The 23,932-nt window shown below is 43.0% G+C and overlaps 1 protein-coding gene across 1 annotated transcript in view; it reads left to right on the forward strand.

Moving 5' to 3' along the window:
• The first annotated feature begins 2,972 nt into the window (after positions 1–2,972).
• LOC145343413 (CXXC-type zinc finger protein 4-like) overlaps positions 2,973–23,932 on the forward strand; it is a 96,744-nt gene continuing 75,784 nt past the window's right edge. Inside the window, exons 1-2 of the mRNA XM_080189638.1 lie at positions 2,973–3,038; positions 6,666–7,526. Of these exons, the coding sequence (XP_080045764.1) occupies positions 6,828–7,526 (699 nt within the window). The 5' untranslated portion in view covers positions 2,973–3,038; positions 6,666–6,827. The remainder of the gene's footprint in view (positions 3,039–6,665; positions 7,527–23,932) is intronic.

Here is a 23,932-nt window from a genome sequence, read left to right on the forward strand (position 1 = left end):
GATCCAAAGATATGTGGATTAGGTTAATTGGCCATGCTCAATTGCCCCTTAATGTCAAGGGGATTAACAGGATAAATACATAGGGTTACGGAGATCGGCCCTGGGCGGGATTGTTGTCAGTGCAGGCTTCATGAGCCAAATGGCCTCCTTCTGTACTGTAGGGATTTTATGATTCTAAGTGCTTTCCCCCAAGGATTATGTGAAGGTACAGTTGAGGGTACAATGAGCAGAATTCTCACTATATGTGGTAAAACCTTGCATCATTTGGATGCTCCAGGTTACAGACGTTGGAATTGAACTGAGGCTTGGTTAACTCAAACACGAGGTTACAAGACATTTTGGAAAACTTCAAAGATACCTTTCAAGGAACCCTTGGAGTGGTGAAGGGTGTCAAAGTTAAACAACGATTGAAGCTGGTTGCCTGTCCAAGCAGTTTAAAGGCACATCCAATACTATATGCCGTTGGGACTAAGGTGGATGCTGAATTAGAATGAATGGTCAATCTGGAGTCTTTGGAACCAGTGGCCAAAGTGAATGGACCACCCCCATTCTTCCAGTTTTGGAATTGGACAGATTTGTGAGAATCTGTGGGGATTTTAAATTGACAGTAAACCCAGCCCTGTGCACAGACCAATATTTACTTCCTCTCATAGAGGACCTCTTCAGTGGCCTGGCAGGGGGAAAGAAATTTTCCAAGATGGACCTAACTCAGGTCTATTTGCAGATAGGGGTAGTGAAGAATTCACAACCACAATAATGATAGTCACACACAGGGGTCTATTCCATTATAAGCGGTTTCCTTTTGGTATTATGTCAGCTCCAGAAAAAGTGCTCCCAGTTGGAATCTGAAGATAATGTACTTCACACAGGAATATGAAGCTCTGGTAATCACTAGCTGAGTGCAGAATGATCCAATCATGAGCCAAGTCATGGAATTTGTCCTGAGGGGGAGGTTGAGTAGTAGAAATCACCCAGGTGTTGGCCGTATATGTCCCAAATATGGGAGTTGTCCATATGGGATGGATGTTTATTATAGGGCATGAGAGTCATCATTCTCCCATTCTTCAAAGGAAAGTTGCTGAAACTGAGGGAACTAGGGATGGTGCGAGTGAAAGAAATTCAAGAAACTATTTCTGATGACCAAAATTTAATGCACATATTGAAGAAAAAGCAGGATTGTGTGAATCCTGAGCTTTGTTCCCAGGGCATTGGATCAAATCTTGAGATTTGAGTGGATTGATGGAGTTCAGTGTTAACCAGATTATATTTTGGTCACAAATTCGACAGAGCAGGACCATTTAAAGAACCTGGAGAACACCTTAAAGAAATTGCAGGAGCACAGCCTATAAGTCAAGAGAGAGGAATGCGTATTCTTCAAGAACTCCATTGAATACTTGGGTCATGTAATTGATGGCGATGGGTTACACAAGGTGTCCAAGAAGATGGAAGTCATCATGAAGGTCCCAAGACCTGAAAATGTCTCCAAATTGAGGTTGTTTTTGGAACATATTAATTACTATGGCTAGTTGATTCTGGATCTGGTGATGGTGATGAAGTCATGATGTGGGTATGACTTTTTACTTGATGGTGATGAAACCAGTGCACCAGCTGTTGGGAAAAGGTCAGCCATGGATGAGGACAAAAGAATGTGAGGAGGCCTACTTGTTGGTAAAGCAGAGTTTGAAGAGATTGGAAGTGTTAGTTCATTTCAACCCAAATGTACCACTGCACTTGCATGCATGGCTCGCCCAATGGGTTTTGGGCTGTCCTGTCTCATATGGTGAGGGACGACACATAGTATTCGCTGCAAGATTGGTGAGAAAGGCTGAACAGAAGTATGCTTGGGCTTCCTCATTGGTGCCAAGTAGTTTTATCACTTCTGATATGGCAGGCACTTCATACTTTTGACAGATCATAGACTTTGACATCCATCTTAGGGCTGTACACAAGAATACTATCTATAGTGGCAGCTCTGTTCAAAGGTGGGCGTTGGTGTTGTCTTAGTATGAGATCCGATGACATCAGTCAGCAAAACATAGCAATGTGGCTGGTCTGTCAAGCTATGTTCAGACAAAGGCAAAGGTATTCTCAGCTGGAATCTGAAGATAACATACTTCATGCAGGAAGATGAACTTCTAGTAACCACTAACCAGATGCAGAATGCCAGATTGGAACAATCTGATCATGGGCCAAGTAATGGAATTTGTCCTGGGAGGGAGGTCAAATAGTAGAAACCACCCAAGGCTTGGTGTATAGGTCCCAAAGATGGGAGTTGTCCGTATTGGATAGATGTTTATTATTGAGCGTGAGAGTTGTCATTCCTCCATCCTTTAGAGAAAAGGTGCTGGAACAGGTGAACCAAGGGAACCCGGGAACCAAGGGAATTTGTACCTTTAAGACTTGATTACCTGTAAAGACTCGCATTCCAACGATTATTTTATAAATTGAGTTTGTATCTTTATATGCCCTGTTTGTGAACAGAACTCCCACTCACCTAACGAAGGGGCAGCTCTCCAAAAGCTAGTGGCTTTTGATACCAAATAAACCTGTTGGACTTTAACCTGGTGTTGTGAAACTTATTACTTTCTTATGTAGGTCAGGGTCGCATGCCTTGAACATCTCAGACCTAGATTTCAGCAAACTGTGGATATCCCTGTTTATCCATAATTTCCGTTTGGGAAACATGACAATTTGCTGCTTTGACACACAGTCTTCTACTGAAGTCAGTTACTGTAGTGGCACACTTGTTCAGGCTGGTTACAGTCGGGGGCGGAGCTGGGGAGTGGGCGGAGCTGGGGAATAGGCGGGGGCGGAGCCGAGGTGTAGGCGGAGCCGGGGAGTGGGCGGGGGCGGAGCCGGGAGTGTGGGCGTGTCAGCCAGTGGAGGAGGAGGCGGGCGAGCAGATGAGGGGGCGGGAACCGGGGCGGGGGGCGTGGAGCCACGGGACGCCGGGGTAGGGGGAGGGGTGGAACGGGCAGCGGAGGAGAGGAGCTGACCAACTGCTTTCGCTTCCTGGAGCTGCTGGAGTTTGGTGTGGGGTAAGAGTTGGGGAGAGTGGGGGGAGTGTGTGTGTGTGTCTGGTTGGCTGGCTCTCGGACTCATTTCCAGCCACTCTACCCAGTGTCCAGAGGGTGCTGTCCGGTGGTCTCCCTGCTGCTGCTATCGGGGCTGCTGCTGGAAGCTGTGGCCGCTGACAGCGGCTCCTTGCCCGGGGCTGCTGGATGTGTGGAAGGTGCTGCTTTCACAGTGCAGCCCTTCATCATCATCATCAGCAGCAGCAGTAGCAAGGTGACCATTCCTATCAGCCCACTTAAAACATCAAGATTTCCAATTGGTACAATCTTTCAGCACCTGTATAGATATCACTGTTTTTTTGTTCGGTTTCTCAGTGTTTTTATCTATTGGATTTATAACATACATTTCAAAACAGTGCACTCAAAGGGATCACATCACCAGGACTGGCCGCATTCTGCATGAGCAGCCTCCAGCCTTCCCTCACTGGCCTGTTGTGAGGGTCAGTTGTCAGAATGATCAAGCAGTTATCCTGCTCCGTACATTCCCCTAGGAGCGGCAGAGCCAACCAAGTATTCTTGAAGTGCACTCACTTATTGCAACATCGGGAAACGTGTCGATCAATTGACACACAGCAAGATCCCACAAACAACAGTAAGATAAATGATTTTTATTTACAATTGGTTACTAAAGGGATAAATATTGGGCAGGCCCCCCCCCTCGTTCTTTGTCCAGTGCCATGGTATCTTTTACGTGCACCTGAGAGGACAAACTATTTCAAATTTGTATCTGTCTAATCCAAAACACAGCTGTGAAACATCCCATCAAAGAGTAAGCCCAGATTTTATGTCTATTCCTGGAGTGAGTCTTGAACCCATAATGTTGCGATTCAGAGGTAAGAGCTACCACTGAGCCCTGGCTGATAGCTTTAAGGAATGCTGCAACTTAGAGGTGCTTGAATGAGATTAAACTGTTGTCTGGTAGCCTTGGTGGCTACAGAATATACAAGATTGGGAAAGATATTGTGATCTTGAGATTTGAAGGAAGCAAATATGAAAAAGGTAAGTGATGATGTTCCCTCTTGAATTTGTTGATCTTGTCTGTTTTACGTCCTGGGTCAGTCTGCTCCCTCTCCACTCGGTGAAATCAACCCTAAAATGTCGTTCACCTTCCCTCCTCTAGCTGCTTGAGATCCACTGTTATGTGATTGCAGGAGTGGTGAACCTGTCAATGCTCAGAATGCAGAACCAGAAAGTGTACACATACAAAGAAGCACTTGCTTTAAGTAGTGTACTCACTGATATTTCTATGTAACTTCAAATCATACAAGGTATGGATTGCAATGTTGAAACCTAGCACATCGGCATATCAGTTTGATTGTAATTATTTGTGTAAAATCTTAATTTGACACTCTTGTGTCCATGTCTAATACAGTCCTTTTCTCTTGAGTACTTTCCTTCTCATTCCTTTCTCTTTGCCTCTGTCTCATTTTCTCTCTGCCTCTCCTAGTCTTTTCTGTTTCTTGCCTTCCCCCCCCATACTCTCATCCTCTTGTCTACACCCTCTTTTGTATCCTCCCATCCATATTTCTCTGTCACCTCACCCCTCCATGTCACAAAGCAATGGTTTATATTCTCTTGGCATTTAGATGCTACATAAACTCTATGTGAAATGTAGTGAAAGTTTATAGCATAAAGTGGCTAGCATATGGATCTTAAGGGAATTGAAGCTTTCTCAATTGTTTGAGGAAAAGCAGTATGGCTTCAAAAAGGTAGAGGCTACCTGCTCTAGTTGTGACTGATGGCACCTCTGCCAAACTCCACTTGCCTGAACTTGCAACATCTCACTTACTGTCCTGTCTGGAGATAATACACATCTCTTTAACGTTTCCTTAATGCTATCTCCACTCACATTGTCTGCACCTTTAAGACTTGATTAGCTGATTAGTTATAAAGACTTGCATTCTAATCAGTATTCTATAAAATGTGTATGTCTTTATATGCCCTGTTTGTGATCAGAACTCCCCCCTCACCTGACGAAGAAACAGCATTTCGAAAGCTAGTGGCATTGACTACCAAATAAACCTGTTGGACTTTAACCTGGTGTTGTGAGACTTCTTATTGTGTAAACTCCACAACAGCAGGACTGGCAAGAATGTAATAGTGTAAATTTCTAGTCTCTTAAAATGAAGTTGAATGTGTTTCTCTTTAGTACAGTTTGAGACTGTAACCAAGTACTCTGAATAACATTTATTGGATGCACAGCTTTTCCACTGAAATTTATATCTGCATGAGGTGCAGTAAAACAGGCCTCAGGAAGAGAAAGTGTAATGTGAGACCACTTGCAGTCACACTTCACTACGTCCACTGATGTGCCAGGCATTGATTAAACCTGTTTTCTTTGAGGTCTTGTCTGCAAAGAAGCAGACCTTTCTATATACATTTTAACAAAAAAGCCTGACTATTTGCACATTGCAATAAAGTGTTTGAATTGATGCACTCTTCTATCTTGTGTAATATTCCTGTGTGATTTGAGGTGCTCTGCTGTCACTTTCCAACAGTGGGTAGCTGGTGAGGCCCAGACCAATACTTGGAATGACCTTCATACAGTGGTCAAACTGTCTTGTTTACAATCACCAATGATAACTCTCAGAACTTCCAAATACTTTGTTAGTGACTGACAACATTTTAAAATGAACCAAAGTTGGCTTATAATGCTTCTTTACCTGTGGACCTCAGTGCTTTGGCATCAGCAGCATCATTTTTGTGAGGTGCTTCCTCTGTGCTCATTGATTCCATGCCTGAAGTCTATTCCTCTCCATAAACATTTGATGCTGGATGCTGCTCAGTGGCAGTCTGCAGTCTGTGCCACAGTGTGCAAGACGCGGGCTTCAGAATCCCAGCACGGGCAAGTCTGTGAAGAGTGGCAGTCTGAAGGAGATTGACACTCTGCAGAAGTTATGGGCAATCCATTTGTGTGGATGGCACTGAATTGTAACTTAAGACACTGACTTTTAACTTGACTATCGTGAAATGTGACAGTGATTGCATCCAAAATCAGGACACAGACCTGTTAGTATCAGCACCAAGAGTTATCAATAGGGTTAAACTTCATTGTAAATCTCTGGCATTAAGATAGAGGTGAAATATTTATCCCTCTCTGTCTCTGTCTCTCTCTCTCCACATCATGTTTCCTGTTTAGCCAGAAAGATGGGGTTTCTGCAGCATCAGATGTGAGTGCTGAGTGTGTGTATTTGAACACTGCTGGAAGAATGTCCTTTCCATTGGCTGGGGGCTGTTCCAATAAAATGGCTCAGGCTTCCAAAAACCCTCATGCTGCCCCACATTTTGCTTACTACATTCTACCCCTGACAAATATAGGCAAATAGGACTAGTTCAGTTTAGGAAACTCGGTCTGTATTGATGAGTTGGGCTGAAGGGCTGTTTCTGTGCTGTATATCTCCATGACTGTATGACCATCTTTAAAAAGTTGAAATTCGGGCAGAAACTTTTCCCCTAAAAAATAGAAGTCCTAAACCAGAAGAGATTTGCTGTGACTAAGTTCACTTCAACAATTCTCTGCCTTGCAGATGTGTGTATGTGTTAGTTCTTGGCATCCAGATTCTAACTGGCCTCTTGTGTGTTTTCTTCCAGCTGCTTGCTTCACTTCCACACACAAAAAATAGAAGAAAAAGAAAGATGTAAAGAAAGGGAAAGTGTGACAGAGAGACAGCACTTTGTGAGCCACAGGCACTGGGACAGTGAGGAGAACTTTCCTGGGAGCTGAGGCCTGTCTGGCTGCTGTTGTTTTGAGCCATGTCTGCTGGAAGAGGCTTCGGTTGCACCAGGAAAGCTTGTGAGCAGCAGGAGAAGACGGAGGAAGTCAGCGTGGTAGTGGTGGACTCTGATTCAGAGGAGGAAAGTTCCAGGCTTTCCAAGGATTGCCGCCAAACTGGCCAAGGGGTGGAGTGTCCGCTGGCACCAGGCTTTCTGAATGGCCTTTCAGGAGGATCCCTCTGGAATAGTGACAATGGTCGGCTCTGGGAGAGGAGAGCAGCCGCAATGTGCACCCCCCACAGCCCTGGCCGGGTGCCTGGCGCCTGGCAGGGTGAGCCAGCCCCTGGTGAGCTGAGGCAGCAAAGCCCGGGCGAATTGCTGCCGCCCGCAATGGACGGCGCTTTCTCCACTCTTCCCACCCCTCTTGGGGCCATCTCCCTCCCCCCTGGCATCATCATCATGACTGCCCTGCATTCGCCTGCCACTGCCCTGGCTGCTATGGCGGATGGAGCACTGCAGCTCGCCAGCCTGCCGGACTGCCCCCTAGGCCAGCAGGGTCCGCCCACCAGCAGCCAGCCAGCCAAGAAGAAGAGGAAAAGGTGCGGGCTGTGTGTACCCTGCAGGAGGCTCATTAACTGCGGAGAATGCAGCAGCTGCCGAAACCGCAAAACTGGCCACCAAATCTGCAAGCTGCGGAAATGTGAGGAGCTGAAGAAAAAACCAGGCTCTTCACCAGAGGTAGAGTAAAAGCATGAGGAGTGGGCAAGGGAGGTGCATTCTTAACCTTGTGGTTAATGAGGAGTATTTTGGATTAAACAAGGTTATGAACCCGTTCCTTCAACCCATGCAATTGAGGATCTAATCATGCAACTTCCTTTTGGCTGCACTTGATTCCCTTTCTCTTGAGGTGCTGTAAGTGAAACTTCTGAAGGAGAGCATCTATTCCCATTTGGAGGGGCAAATTTGACCAGGGATAGTCAGCATGGCTTAGTCAGAGGGAGGTCATGCCTAACAAACTCACTTGAATTTTTTGAGGATGTGACCAGCTGTGTAGACGAGGGTAGCGCAGTCTGAGTTTATATGGATTTCAGCAAAGCCTTTGACAAGGTCCTACATGGGAGACTTGTAAAGAAGGTTAATTCACATGGGATACAGGGTAATTTGATAAAGTGGATTCAAAATTGCCCGACCTATAGGAGGCAGAGTAATGACAGAAGGCTGCTTTATTGACTGGATTTATTTATTGACAGTGGTGTATCACAGGGATCTGTGTTGAGCTTCCTATTATTTGCCACTTATATAAATGACATTGACAACCATGTGGGAGGGGTAGGATTAGTAAATTTGTGGATGGCATGAAGATTGGACGGGTGGTTAACAGTGAGGCGGAGTGTCTTGGGCTATAAGAAGATATAAATGGAATGGTCAAATGAGCAGAGAAGCGGCAGATGGAACTTAACCCTGAAAAGTGTGAGTTGACACACTTTGGAAGTAAATTGACAAGAAAGTATTTAATGAATGGTGGGGCACCAGGAAGTTCTGTGGAACAAAGGGACCATAGAAAATTACAGCTCAGAAACAGGCTTTTTGGCTCTTCTTGTTTGTGCCAAACCATTTTTTGCCTACTCCCACTGACCTGCACCTCGACCATATCTCTCTACACCCCTCTCATCCATGAACCTGTCCAAGTTTTTCTTAAATGTTAGAAGTGACCCCGCATTTACCACTTTATCCAGCAGCTCATTCCACACTCCCACCACTCTGTGTGAAGAAGCCCCCCCTAATATTCCCTTTAACTTTTCTCCTTTCACCCTTAACCCATGCCCTCTGTTTTTTTTTCTCCCCTTTCCTCAGTGGAAAAAGCCTGCTTGCATTCACTCTATCTATACCCATCAAAACCTTGTACACCTCTATCAAATCTCCTCTCATTCTTCTATGCTCCAGGGAATAAAATCCTAACCTATTCAATCTCCCTCTGTAACTCAGCTTCTCAAGTCCTGGCAACATCCTCATGAACCTTCTCTGCACTCTTTCAACCTTATTTACGTCCTTCCTGTAACTAGGTGACCAAAACTGTACACAATACTCTAAATTCGGCCTCACCAATGCCTTATATAACCTTACCAGAACACTCCAACTTTTAACTTGATACTCCAATTTATAAAGGCCAATGTACCAAAAGCACTCTTTACGACTCTATCCACCTGTGACCTCACTTTTAGGGAATTCTGTACCTGTATTCCCAGATCCCTCTGTTCAACTGCACCCTTCAGAGCCCTACCATTTATCCTGTACGTTCTACTTTGGTTTGTCCTTCCAAAGTGCAATACCTCACATTTGTCTGCATTAAATTCCATTTGCCATTTTTCAGCTCATTTTTCTAGTTGGTCCAGATCCCTCTGCAAGCTTTGAAAACCTTCCTCACTGTCCACTACACCTCCAATCTTTGTATCATCAGCAAATTTGCTGATCCAATTTACCACATTATCATCCAGATCGTTGATATAGATGACAAACAACAATGGACCCATCACCGATCCCTGCGGCACTCCACTAGTCACAGGCCTCCACTCAGAGAAGCAATCCTCCACAACCACTCTCTGGCTTCTTCCATTGAGCCAGTGTCTAATCCAATTTACAACCTCCCCATCTATACCTAGCGACTGAACCTTCCTAATTAATCTCCCATGAGGGACCTTGTCAAAGGCCTTGCTGAAATCCAGGTAGACAACATCCATCGCCTTTCCTTCATCCACTTTCCTGGTGAGCTCCTCGAAAAACTCTAATAGATTGCTCAAACATGACCTACCACGCACAAAGCCACATTGACTCTCCCTAATAAGTCCCTGTCTATCCAAATATTTGTAGATCCTATCCCTTAACACACCTTCCAATAACTTGCCAACCACCGACATCAAACTTACTGGCCTGTAATTTCCAGGATTTCTTTTGGAACCTTTTTTAAACAATGGAACAACATGAGCCACCCTCCAATCATCTGGCAGCTCCCTCGTGAATATTGACATTTTAAATATGTCTGCCAGGGTCCCTGCAAGTTCAACACTAGCCTCCCTCAAGGTCTGTGGGAATACCCTGTCCAGTCCTGGGGATTTAGCCACTCTGATTTGCCTCAAGACAGCCAGCATCTCCTGCTCTTTAATCTGTAAAGGTTCCGTGACCTCCCTACCTGTTTGCCTTGGCATGTTTGGCTACGATAATCTTGGCATGTTTGTCTACAGATCTCTGAAGGTGGAGGGGCATGTTACTAGGGTGGTGAAAAAAGCATATGAGACACTCACCTTCATCAATCGAGGCGTAGATTACAAAAGCAGAGAAGTCATGTTGGAGTTGTATACAATTTTGGTGAGGCCACAGCTGGTGTACTGTGTGCAATTCTAGTTGGCACATAATTAGAAGGATGTGATTGCACTGGAGAGGATGCAGAGGAGATTCTCCAGGATGCTGACTGGGAAGGAACATTTAATTTACGAAGAGAGGTTGGATAGGCTTGGAATGTTTTTATTGGAGCAGAGAGGACTGAGAGGCGATCCGATTGAGCTGGACAAGATTGTGAGGGACATGGACAGAATGGATAAGGAGCAGCTGTTCCCATTAGTTGAAGGGTCAGTCACAAGGGGACATAGGCTCAAGGTAAGGAGGCAGGAGGTTTGGGGGGATGTGAGGAAAAATGTTTTCACCCAGAGAGTGGTGATAGTCTGGAATGCGCTGCCTGGGAGGGTGGTAGAGGCAGGTTGTCTCACATCCTTTAAAAAGAATCTGGTTGAGCACTTTGGCACATCGTAACATTCAGGGCTATGGGCCAAGTGCTGGCACATGGGATTAGGTGGCAGTTCAGGTGTTTCTAATGTGTTGGTGTGGACTTAGTGGGCTGAAGGGTCTCTTCTGCGCTGTATGATTCTGTAAATTGGATAGAACTGAGATATGACCAAGAGAAGCACTCCGTGTGGAAGTTCTGCTCAGAGTGAAGGACAGTGGCGATCTCTTCAAAGTGCCTTTCCCCTGGGTCCCAGTAATCCTGATGTAGAGATACCGGCATTGGACTGGGGTAAACACAGAAAGAAGTCTCACAACACCAGGTTAGAGTCTAACCAGTTTATTTGATAGTAATATCACAAGCTTTCGGAAACGGTGTTCCTTCGTCGGGTGTGTGGAAGGGTCTGATCAGAGAAGGGCATATATGACTGTATATGCCCTTCTCTGATCAGAACCGTCCACACACCTAACGAAGGAACACCGTTTCCGTAAGCTTGTGACGTTACTATCAAATAAACTGGTTGGATTCTAACCTGGTGTTGTGAGACTTCTCCCAGTAATCCACCATTCAGTCTCTGATGCTTCATGTTTATATTTGGACTCTGTTTGCTATCATTGACATACCCGCCCGTGTACAGGTATGCAGACAAGGCTGGGAATGGGCGATGTAACTGGAGACAACATACCCACCATTCTGTTTGGAATGTGTAATCTGATTCAGCCTGGCTTGAGGCAAGCAGTTTTGCGTTCAAATCCTACATTAACACACTGCACTCAGTGCTAACCTTGTTGCCTGTTAGGTTGCCCTGTCTGAACTCTGTAGACCTGGGAGGCCTTTTTGGTAAATAAATCCTACATCCGAACACCAAAGTTGTTAGTTTCAGTAACAGGAGCTATCTGCAGCATATGTACATTTATCTGTGCTGACCAGACTCCCTGGTGTTCACCAAAGGGCTCACAATGACAAACACTTGGTTACTCCTAGGTTAGGGTTAGTGTTGGCCAATTTTGACTGGTGCGACTGTGTGTCTAGTTTGAACAGCAGTCCTCACCCACTCTCTGACCGTAGACTGGTAGGCTTCTGCAGAAAATGCAGATGTATGGGATTGAGGGTAGTCTAGGAAATTGGATCAGGAATTGGCTAGCAGATAGGAGACAGAGGGTGGTGGTTGATGGTAAATATTCGTCATGGAGTTCGGTTACGAGTGGTGTGCCTCAGGGATCTGTTTTGGGGCCACTGCTGTTTGTAATTTTTATTAATGATCTGGATGAGGGTATAGCTGGGTGGATTAGTAAATTTGCTGATGACACCAAAGTCGGAGGTGTGGTAGATTGTGAGGAAGGGTGTCATAGTTTGCAGGGAGACTTAGACAGGTTGCAGAGCTGGGCCGAGAGGTGGCGGATGGAGTTTAATGTGGAGAAGTGTGAGGTGATTCACTTTGGTAGGAATAACAGATGTGTTGAGTATAGGGCTAACGGGAGGACTTTGAATAGTGTGGATGAACAGAGGGATCTAGGTGTATGTGTACATAGATCCCTGAAAGTTGGGAATCAAGTAGATAAGGTTGTTAGGAAGGCATACGGTGTCTTGGCGTTTATTGGTAGGGGGATTGAATTTAGGAGTCGCAGCGTCATGTTGCAACTGTACACAACTCTGGTGCGGCCGCACTTGGAGTACTGTGTGCAGTTCTGGTCCCCACATTACATGAAGGATGTGGAGGCTTTGGAGAGGGTGCAGAGGAGGTTTACCAGGATGTTGCCTGATATGGAGGGGAGGTCCTATGAGGAGAGACTGAGGGATTTGGGGTTGTTTTCGCTAGAAAGAAGGCGGCTAAGAGGGGATCTTATTGAAACATATAAGATGATTAGAGGTTTAGATAGGGTGGATAGTGATAGCCTTTTTCCTTGGATGGAGAAAGCTAGCACGAGGGGGCATGGCTTTAAATTAAGGGGGGGTAGTTATAGGACGGATGTCAGGGGTAGGTTCTTTACCCAGAGGGTGGTGAGGGATTGGAATGCCCTGCCTGCTGCAGTTGTAAATGTGCCTAGTTTGGGGGCGTTTAAGAGATCCGTGGATAGGTTTATGGATGAAAAGGGATTGGTTTAGATTAGTGGGTCATTTTTTTTTAACTGGTCAGCGCAACATCGTGGGCCGAAGGGCCTGTTCTGCGCTGTTATGTTCTATGTATGTTACAAGTGGTAAATTTGCCTATTGAAAGCAAGTCAATTTAGCATCCAGAGGGGAGTATAATGGTCCAATCTACCAACAGCCAAGAACCCTTTTAAATCAATGGTGGAAAATTGGGCACTGCATATCTGTCTTTCTGAAACTTAGCCATAGGCAAGCTTTTTGGCTGCAATACCTGCAAAATGTAAGCTGATGGGTTTAACTCCTTGTGTACTGAGTATGATTTTATCAATGGCACTGTGTTGGACACTTGCTGTACTGTAGAACTTTTAGAGACAGAAACAGGTAGATTGGAAACAGTAAACTATATCTGCTCTAACCCTAGACCAGGGACATCCAGACTTAATCTAACCTCCAAGATGGTGCTGGAGCAAGGCAACTTCTTGCAAGCTGTGCCCAGCGTACCTTCTAATTCTATCTTTTACTCTAATTCTATGCTACATTCTACACTCTCTTGTTTCCTTCTCTATGAACGGTATGTTTTGTTGGTATAGCGCGCAAGAAACAATACTTTTCACAGTACGTTAATACATGTGACAATAATAAATCAAATCAAATGAAACGTTTTGCAGTGGGACCCCTGTAGGTGCATATTATGGACTCTCTCATGGGAACAGAAATTGTAAATGGACATTCTTATTCAGCTGCAGATATCTACTGCCGCTGATATCAAGAAGTCGACCATTCAGCCCCTCAAACCTGCTCCACCATTCAGTAAGATAATGGCTGATCTGATTGTAGCCTTAAAATCCAATTTTCTGTCTGTCCCTTCATAACCCGTGATTCTCTATTGATCAAACATTTATTTAATTCAGCTTTGGATATATTCAATGGCAGGTTAGGCTAATTGGCTTCCTGCTTTCTGTCTCTGTCTTTTTAGAATAGAGGTGCTATACACGGTGGATTTTAAATCTGATGGGATCTTTCCAGAATCCAGGGAACTTTGGAAGGTTACGATCAATGCATAATTTCTGCAGATCCTATAATGCAAATCCTTGCGTCCAGGGAATGTATCAGTCTTTAGGTCTAATAGTTTTCCCAGTATCTTTTCCCTTGTAATTGCAATTGTTTTAAGTTCCTCCCTTTTTCCTCTTGATTTTCAAGTATGTTTGGGATTTATTTGTCTTAAATGTCAGAATACCTGTTCAATGCTTCTGCCATTTCCTGCTTTCCCATTACTAATTTCCCAGTCTCACCCTCTAAGGGACAAACAGGTTTCAGAGTCTAGTTTAGGATTTATCCACCAACAAGGCAACAGCCCCTTTCCAAACCACCAAGCTCACGGATTTCAAACAGTATAAGTCAGCGAGTACCTTCATTGAAGAGTGAACAAGAAACCAAGCATACATTAACCTATTCGTCTTGACTCCTGAGTAGAATAGTGGGATTGGCTATTAGCTGTAAGCTTGGGTGTTATGGAAAGATAATCAACTTGCAAAAACCCGTCAACCTGGATTCAAAGAGGAATATCCTGCCTGATGGCCGTTCTCAACTTTGTTTACAGAAGTGACATTTACAGTGGATATCACCCCAAAAGGGATTTTGATTAAATTCCACTTGAAAAGCTTTAGTCAAACACAAAAAATACCAGCATGGTGACACAGTGGTTATCACTGCTGTCTCTCAGTGCCAGGGACCCGGATTCGATTCTCGGCTTGGGTCTCTGTCTCTGTGGAATTTGTACATTCTCCGTGTCTGCGTGGGTTTCCTCTGGGTGCTCCGATTTCCTCCCGTAGTCTAAAGACACGCTGGTTAGGTGAATTGGCCATTCTAAATTCTCCTTCAGTGTACCCGAACAGATGCTGAAGTGTGACCATTAGGGGGTTTTCACAGTAACTTAATTGCAGTGTTAATGTAAATCTACTTGTGACGCTAATAAATAAACTTTAAGACTTCAGATTTCCTCTTTTGCCAGATTGTGGCAACTAGGGGTAACTTTATTGCAATGTTGATGGAAGCCTACTTTAACTTAAAAAAAAATGGGGATTTTTATTGGATAAGAAATTGGTTGAATGATAGAAAATGATGGGTATCTCTTAGAAGAGCAATGGGGTGGGTGGGATGGGGGTATTAAAGGAGAATTCAGCGTGGAGTTTGTTGATGGTCAGTATTGGGATCATAGTGTTGCAACACTGATTCTAAACTGGGATGTAATCTTGAGGTAGAGGGAACAAATATCATGGGGATCTCCTCCTATTGATCCCAATGTCATGGCTTTTGGTGCATTTCCCCTTCACATTAGGCTAATGTTGGTGGCAAATCTGTTCAGCTCTGCAATGCACCCCCTACAATATTCTACAACCTCTTATTTCTCCATATTTACTGTCAAACCTCCAGTCATCTCTCCTAACTCTCCCACCATGACTCTGTGTCCACTTCATTAATCATTGCGTTTCTTTCTTCACCTCCAAAGTTTATCAACTTTAGTACAATACAAATGATTAATAATGCTAACCTTCCCCTCCATACACCTCTTTTCATCACTTATTCTGTTCCCCTTCTTTTTTGCCCCTGCCCTTCTTCTATTGGGAAATATCTGACTTGGAAAGCAACCTAAAATGTAATTGCGAAGTTCAAATGATGTGTGCTGTTATCTGCAGTCTCCTTATTTGTACCCCAGGGTAGTAACTTAATTCTAACACTGATTTTACAAAGTTGTGCTCCTTGCAAAATGTCTTGCCTGCTGGGAGTGCGCATCAGCAAACGTGGAAGCATGCTTCTCACCACTTTCCTTCCATTAAAGTGAATGGATGAAGAATTTCTGTCTTCTCTCCATTTTTTTTTTGTAAGAGTCTGTGCTGCTAGTGGCTGCTTATAAAATCAGCTCCAGATTGTACAGTCTATGTTTGAAATATCCTGACTTTTGCATTGTGAGAGTGATCATGAATGTCAAACATCCCTTCAATTCCTCATTTGTAACCTTTCACCAATGTCATGCCACTTGGGCATTCTTGATGTAAAATGTGATTTTATATATATTTTATGAATATGAAACTAACTTTTAATTGAAAGCCTAATTCCGTCAACTTGGGATTTTGATGTATGCTACAATCACAACTGTCCCATTTGAATTTTTACACCTCTGCCCCACAACCAACTGCATCCTCTACGGAATCAGTAGCAGAGTTTCAGCCGTTAACCAGCACTCATCATTCATGCTGTAGCTTCTGTTCCTGCCAATAGGTTGCAGTTTGAACATAGATCATGCGACAGAGAAGAATTTGATGAATAGGCAGTATCATGTGATTGGAAATAGCACTGATTGAGGAATCTTCGTGTAGCACATTGCAATGATGCTTGACTATTTTGCAGATGAATCCAGTTCTAATGAACACAAAGCCAGTTTCGTACCCTCAAATCAAGAATTGTTTAACTTTTTTTAAAAATAACTGATTTTTTTTTTATTCTGCCTGATCCTTAGTTCAGGAATTTTTCTTGCATTTGACTTGGATATAGACTGTGAATGTTCAATAAGACATAGGAACATTAAGAACTTTCTTTCATTAAGAACATAAGTACTAGGGGTAGGCGATTCGAGCCTGCTCCGCCATTTAGTATGATCATGACTGGCCTCATCTTCAACTTCTTAACTGCTTCCCATAATCCTTCATCCCACTACTAATTTAAAAACTTACCTATCTTCTCAAATTTGTTAGCGTTCTGGTGTCCACTGCACTCCCGGGGTAGTGAATTCCACAGATTCACGACCTTGTGAGTGAAGTGATTCCTTCTCATTTCTATTTTAAATCAGCCTCCCCTTAACCTAAAGCTATAGCTTTTCATTTTAGAATGTACAATAAAGGGAAACATTTGTTCTACATCTGCCTTACATCTAGGGGAGGTGATGGCCTAGTGGTATTATTGCTTGGCTATTAATCCAGAAACTCAGCTAGTGTTCTGGAGCATGGCAGATAGTGGAATTTGAAGTCAGTAAAAAAAATCTGGAATTAAGAATCTACTGATTACCATGAAGCCATTGTCAATTGTCGGAAAAACTTATCTGGTTTACTAATGTCCTTTAGGGAAGGAAATCTGCCTGCCTTACCTGGTTTGGCCTACATGTGACTCTAGAGCCATAGCAATGTGGTTGATTTTCAACTGCCTTCTAAAATGGCCTAACAAACCATTCAGTTATACAAGGGCAACTAGGGATGGGCAATAAATGCTGGCCAGCCAGTGACGCCCATGGCCCACAAATTAATTTAAAAACCCCTGTTAATCCCTTTTAGCATCTTGTATATCTCAATTATATTTCCTCTCATTTTCCTATGAACCTAAATTGCTCAATCTCTCTTCATAAAACAAGTCCTTCATCCCTGGAATACATCTAAAGAACCTTTTCTGAACTGCCTCTAATGCATTTATATCCTTCCTCAAGTAAGGGACCAGAACTGGGTGCAGTTTCCCACATGTGGCCTCACTAATGCCCTATACAGTCACAACAGTACTTACCTACTTTTATACTCTATTAGCAATTAATATCAAAATTCTATTTGCCTTCCTTATTACCTGCTGCATCTGCATGCGAATTTGCTGTGAAGCATGAGAAGACACAGATCCCTCTGCACTGAAGCATTTTGAAGTTTCTCTTCAATTAGATACGTTACCTTTCTGTTCCTCTGACCAAAATGGATAACCTCACACTTACCCATGTTAAATTCCATCTGTCAAACTTTGGTCCACTCGCCTAACCTATCCATCTGTAAATTTCTTATTTCATCACTGCAACTTGCTTTCTCATCTGTTTTACTGGAAATTTGGATATACTACAATCTGTTCCACCATCCAAGTCACTAATATAGATTGTAAAAAGTTGGGTCCACTGAGGACTGAATCCCTGTGACACATTACTGGTTACAGTTTGCCAACCAGAAAAAGACACATTTATCTTCACTATCTGCTTTTCATTGATTAGCCAATCCTCTATCCAAGCTAATATATTACCCCCAACACTGTGGGATCTTACTTTGTGTATTAACGTTTTGCATAGCACCTTATCAAATGTCTCCTGGAAGTTCAGATACACTACATCTACAGGACCCCTGTTATCCACTCTGCTTGTTACATCTTCAAAGAATTCCAGCAGATTAGTCAAACATGATTTACCCTTTGTATAAGTATGCTGGCTCTGATGGATTGCATTTTGACTTTCCAAATGTCCCATTACTACTTACTTGATAATGGAATTCCAACAATTTCCCAATGACAGACATTAAATTAACTGGTCTGTAGTTTCCTACTTTCTGCCTTTCTCCCTTTTTGAACAGAGGTGCTACATTAACTTTTTTCTAAATGAAACCTTTTCAGAATCCAGGGAATTTTGGAATATTTTAACCAATGCCACCACTATCCCTGTTACCACTTCCTATATGACCCTAGGACATTGGCTATCAGGCCCTAGGGACTTGTATGCCTTTCATCCCATTAGTTTGCTCAATAGTTTTTCCTTGTGATGGTGATTGTTTTAAGTTGTTCCTTTTCAACAACCTCTGCATTACCTGTTACTATTGGGATTAATCTAGTGTCCTCCACCATGAAAATAGAGGTAAATTATTGATTTACTGTCTGCCATTTCTGTATTCTCCATTATTAACTCACCAGTCTCATCTGAAGGGACCAGCCTTGACTCATTGTTTTTATATATTTATAAAATTTTTTTTATGTTTTGCACTAGATTTCATAATTTGCATTTGCTCTTATTACTATTTTTAGTAACCCTTTGTCGGTCATTAAAAGTTTCCTGTCACTGACCTTTGCAATATAGTATGCCTTAACTATTGCATTTGTTATCTTTAAACTCCTTGCCTAGCTGCAGATACATTTTCCCCCCCTAACAATCTTTCTTCTTTTTTGGAATATATTTGTATTGGGAGGAATTGAAAATCTGCTTTCATGTTTGCCACTGTTCATCAATTGTCCTATCTTTTAGTCTCTCCACTAGGACCAAATCTGTCCTCATGACTATGTAATCACCTTGGTTTAACGCCAAAATACTAGCGTGGGCTTAAAGTTTATTGCTCTCAAACTGAATTTGAAATTCAGGCAAGAATGATCAACAATGATCATTCTTTCCTTTACTACAACATCATGAATTAATCCTATCTCATTGCACAATGCCAAATCCAAAAAAAGCCTGCTCCCTGGTCAGTTCGGCAATGTATTATTTCAAGAAACATTCTCTTATATGCTCTGTGAACTCTCCCTCAAGGTAATTTTCCCTCGAGGCTACTCATGCCAATTGGATTAATCTAATATATATGCATATTAAAATCACCCGTGATTATCGTCATACCTTTCTTACAGGCCCCATTATTTCCAGATTTATACTGTGTCTTGCTGTCATACTACTATTAGGGGAACTATGGATTACATCCACCCAGGGACTTATTTCCCTTGCTTTTTATTATTTCTACTCAGACCGATTCTATGTCTTGATCTCCAGTGTCAATATGATTCTTGCTACTACAGCACTTACTAACAAAACTACACCACTTCTTTTTCCTTTCTGTCTAGCAGATATTCAACTGCCAGATCTGGTTTCCTTGTAGCCATGTCTCAGTAATCACCATCAACTCATATGTCTTTGTCTTTATTTGTGCTGTTTACTCATAAATTTTATTCCAAATGCTATGCACTTTCAGATACAAAGCCTTTAAATGTGTCCTATTATTAATTTTCCCTGCTTGTGTATGATTCTCTAGTGTAATATGACATTCATATGCTCTGTCCATTCTTTTCATTATCCGGTAACAATTAGCTTCATCATTGACCTGTATTCCTCCTTACACTTTGATTTTTTAAATTTCTGGGCAACTGAGCCGTTTCCGATTATTTAGCTTAAAGCCCTATCTATAACCCTGGTTATTCGATTTTCCTTGCTCGTAAGTCACACCCTCCTGCCCCTGACTACTGACTGAATCTAAGGTAGTTAATTAAATGGGTGTGACTGCCTCTTGAAACAGAGTCCCAACAGCTCTTCCCCTCCCTGCTGTGTCACAATGCCTGAAGCCATTAACTCTGAGTCAAAGTTCCTCGGGCAACCAACACTTGCTACAGATGTGGTCCCTGTGAACCACAATGGGGTCCACCATCCCACATGTCGCAGCTAGAACACTAGCCATGCATCTCTATTTAAGTATGATGTGGAGATGTTGGTGTTGGACTGGGGTGGGCACAGTAAAAAGTCTCATAACGCACCTTTTGGAGTGGTGACTCACCTGATGAAGGAGCAGTGTTCTAAAAGCTTGTGATTCCAAACAAACCCTTGGACATTAACTTGTTGCTTTGAGACTTTTTATTCCATAGTATTAGAGGGTTGGATGAAGAGAAATTTGAGTGTATTCAGGAGGAATTTCTCATTCAGTATGTGGATGGCCTGACTAGAGAGGGGGCAAAACTTGATCTCCTCTTGGGAAATAAGGAAGTGCAGGTGACAGAAGTGTTAGTGAGGGATCACTGTGAGACCAGTGACCATAATTCTCTTAGTTTTAAGATAGCTATGGAGAATGATAGGTTTGGTCCAAAAGTTAAAATTCTAAATTGGGGCAAGGCCAATTTTGATTATATTAGCCAGGAACTTTCAAAAGTTAATTGGAAGAATCTGTGGGAAGGCAAAGGGATGTCTGGTAAGTGGGAGGCTTACAAAAGTATGTTAACCAGGCTTCAGGGTAAGCACATTTCTCTTAGAGTGAAGGGCAAGGCTGGTAGAAGTAGGAAACTCTGGATAACTCAGGATATCGAGGCCCTGGTCAAGATGAAGAAGGAGGCGCATGATACGTATAGGCAGCTGGGATCAAGTGAATCCCTGAAGAGTATAGGGGATGTAGGAGTAGAATTAAGAGAAAAATCAGGAGGGCAAAAAGGGGACACAAAGTTGTTTTGGCAGATAAGGCAAAGGAGAATCCAAAGAGCTTCTACAAATAAATAAAGGCCAAAAGAGTAATTAGGGAGAGAGTAGGGCCTCTTGAGGATCAACAAAGTCATCTATTTGTGGATCCACAAGAGATGGGTGAGATCTTTAATGAATATTTCTCATCAGTTTTTACTGTTGAGAGAAGCATGGATATTTGGGAACTTCAGGAAGTAAATAGTGATGTTTTGAGGACTGTACATATAACAGAGAAGGAGGTGCTGGAAGTCTTAACGCGCATCAAGGTAGATAAATCGCTAGGACCTGATGAAGTATATCCCAGGACAATGTGGGAGACTGGGGAGGAAATTGTGGGTCCCCGAGCAGAGATATTTGGATCATCGATAGTCACAGGTGAGATGCCTGAAGACTGAAGGGTGGCAAATATTGTGCCTTTGTTTAAAAAGAGCTGCAGGGAAAAGCCTGGGCACTACAGGCCAGTGAGCCTCACATCTGTGGTGGGTAAGTTGTTGGAAGATATTTTGAGAGACATGATCTACAGGTATTTAGAGACGCAAGGACTGATTAGGGACAGTCAGCATGGCTTTGTGAGTGGAAAATCATGTTTCACAAATTTGATTGAGTTTTTTGAAGGGGTAACCAAGAAGGTAGATGAGGGCAGTGCAGTTAATGTTGTCTGCATGGACTTTATCAAGGCCTTTAACAAGGTACCGCATAGTAGGTTGTTGCATAAGGTTCTATCTCATGGGATCCAGGATGAGGTAGCTAAATGAATACAAAATTGGCTTGATGATAGAAGCCAGAGGGTTGTAGAGAGTTGTTTTTCAAACTGGAGACCTGTAACCAGCAGTGTGCCTCAGGGATTGGTGCTGGGTCCACTGTTATTTGTCATTTATATTAATGATGTGGATGAGAACATAGAGGGGCACGGTTAGTAAGTTTGCAGATGACACCAAGATTGGTGGCATAGTGGACAGGTAAGAAGGTTATCTCATATTGCAAAGGAATCTTGATCAATTGGGCCAATGGGCTGACAAATGGCAGATGGAGTTTAATTTAGATAAATGTGAGATGATGGATTTTGGTAGATTGAACCAGGGCAGGACTTACTCAGTTAATGGTAGGGCACATTGGGGAGAGTTACAGAACAAAAAGATCTAGGGGTAAATGTTCATAGCTCCTTGAAAGTGGAGTCACAGGTGGGCAGAGTAGTGAAGAAAGGATTCAGAATGTTTGGTTTCGTTGGTCAGAACATTGAATACAAGAGTTGGAATGTCTTGAAGTTGTACAAGACATTGATTAGGCCAAGCTTGGAATACAGTGTGCAGTTCTGATCACTCTATCATAAAAAGGATGTTATTAAACTAGAAAGAGTGCAGAAAAGATTTATTAGGATGCTACAGGGACTTGATGGTTTGAATTGTAAGGAGAGGCTGGATAGACTGGGATTCTGGAGCATAGAAGACTGAGGGATGATCTTATAGAAGCCTATTAAATAATGAGGGGCATAGATCAGCTAGGTAGTCAATGTCTTTTCCCAAAGATAAGGGAGTCTAAAACTAGATGGCATAGATTTTAGGTGAGAGGAGAGAGATACAAAAGGGTCCAGAGAGGCAATTTTTTTCACACAGAAGGTGGTGAGTATCTGGAACAAGCTGCCATAGTTAGTAGTAAAGGCAGGTACAATTTTGCCTTTTAAAAAGTATTTAGACAGTTACATGGGTAAGATGGGTATAGAGGGATATGAGCCAAATATGGGCAATTGGGATTAGCTTAGGAATTTTTTAAAAAAGGGCAGCATGGACAAGTTGGGCTGAAAGGCCTGTTTCCATGCAATAAACCTCTATGATTCTATTTAAATAGATTTTCAGTTTAATTTTGTTATGGATCTTTAGTTTTCAATCTATAACTTTTCCTACCTAGTCTTAATCTCAAAACAAGTCAGAAAAGGTAAAGGAGAAAAATGCTCTTTTACCAATCCTAAACCTGTGATATCACATGGGCACGTTCACTTAATGTTATAGGACTTCTGCGGTTTATCTCCCAGCTCTCCGGCCTTAGTCTGCTCCTGCTCCCACTGAACTGTGGAAGTAGTGAGGGAAACAGGAACTAGCTATACCTCGCCAAACTTCCCTCAACTCCTAAGCTCCACTCTGCAGCTCAGATTCATTGCATCTTAGGCCTTGTTTTATATTCTCCGCCCCTCCTGTTTTAGGAATCAGTCCTAACCAGTTTATTTAACTGACTGCCTCAATTAATTGCTGAAGCCACAACAGCTCCCACTAGCCAGGTGTCCCTAGAGAGGGAGCACGTGGGCGCATTTGATGTCTTCCGCACCTGTTGGGCACTGCAGAGGCTGGGATGCGTTAATAGACCCCGATAACCACATTGATTTGATGTTTTAAGTTTCCTTTGTATTTCTGTTCTGTTTGGGCTGTTCCCCCTCCTTTTTACTCTGCCCCTTTTACTTTGTCCTCGAGTTCATTTGAGTTGGTTTATTTGGTTTCCCCTAAAAGACAAAAAAACTGCTCCCACTCGGAGATCTTGCTTTCACCCTCCTTAGGCCTGAAAGATACTTAATGTACCCTTTAAATTCACCTGACTCACTAAGGAGCTGCCAGCAATTACTACTGGATTTTAAGGAGACGAGATTAAATTTATTCTTTCAAACTCCCTCAGTTAACTCCCAAGCTCCATTTTATGCAGCTTGCTGATTGCACTTTAGGTTGTGCAATGGACTCCAATCTTAAAACAGTCAGTGTGCTGTTGATTATCATCTGCTATGGCTCAGTTGTAACATTCTCATCTCTGAATTGGGTAGCAGATTGTGGGTCCAAATCTGAATATAAAAATCAAGTCCAACACTCCAATGCAGTACAGAACTGAGGGAATGCTGCTTTGTGAGAGGTACCATCTTTCCAATTAGATGTTAAAGAAAGGCCACCTCTGTCCCCCCAGGTGGACATCAAAGATTCCATGGCACTATTTTGAAGAAGAGCAGAGGAGTAAAATTCCTGGTGTCCTGGTCAGTGTTTATCCTTCTATCTGGACATTATCACATTACAGTGTGCGGGAGTTTTCTAGAGGGAATTTTATGGAGGCAACAGGTGCCTAGCACCAGCTTGATAGCTAGCTGGGGACACACGTTGCTTCCTCCTGGGAAAAACTTGCAAATACCAAAAAGAGGTCACTGGTGGGCTTTTCCCTGGAGTCAAGGATCCCTAGGGAATGAAGTCCAGCCTACTGAGAGTTGCTGGCCGATTAGAGGCCTGCAGCTCTTTTGCTCAGTTACTCCATTGGAAGGCAGTGACT

This window comes from Carcharhinus amblyrhynchos, chromosome 5, assembly GCF_965287045.1.
Source record: "Carcharhinus amblyrhynchos chromosome 5, sCarAmb.v2.hapA, whole genome shotgun sequence".
Lineage (NCBI taxonomy): Eukaryota > Metazoa > Chordata > Chondrichthyes > Carcharhiniformes > Carcharhinidae > Carcharhinus > Carcharhinus amblyrhynchos.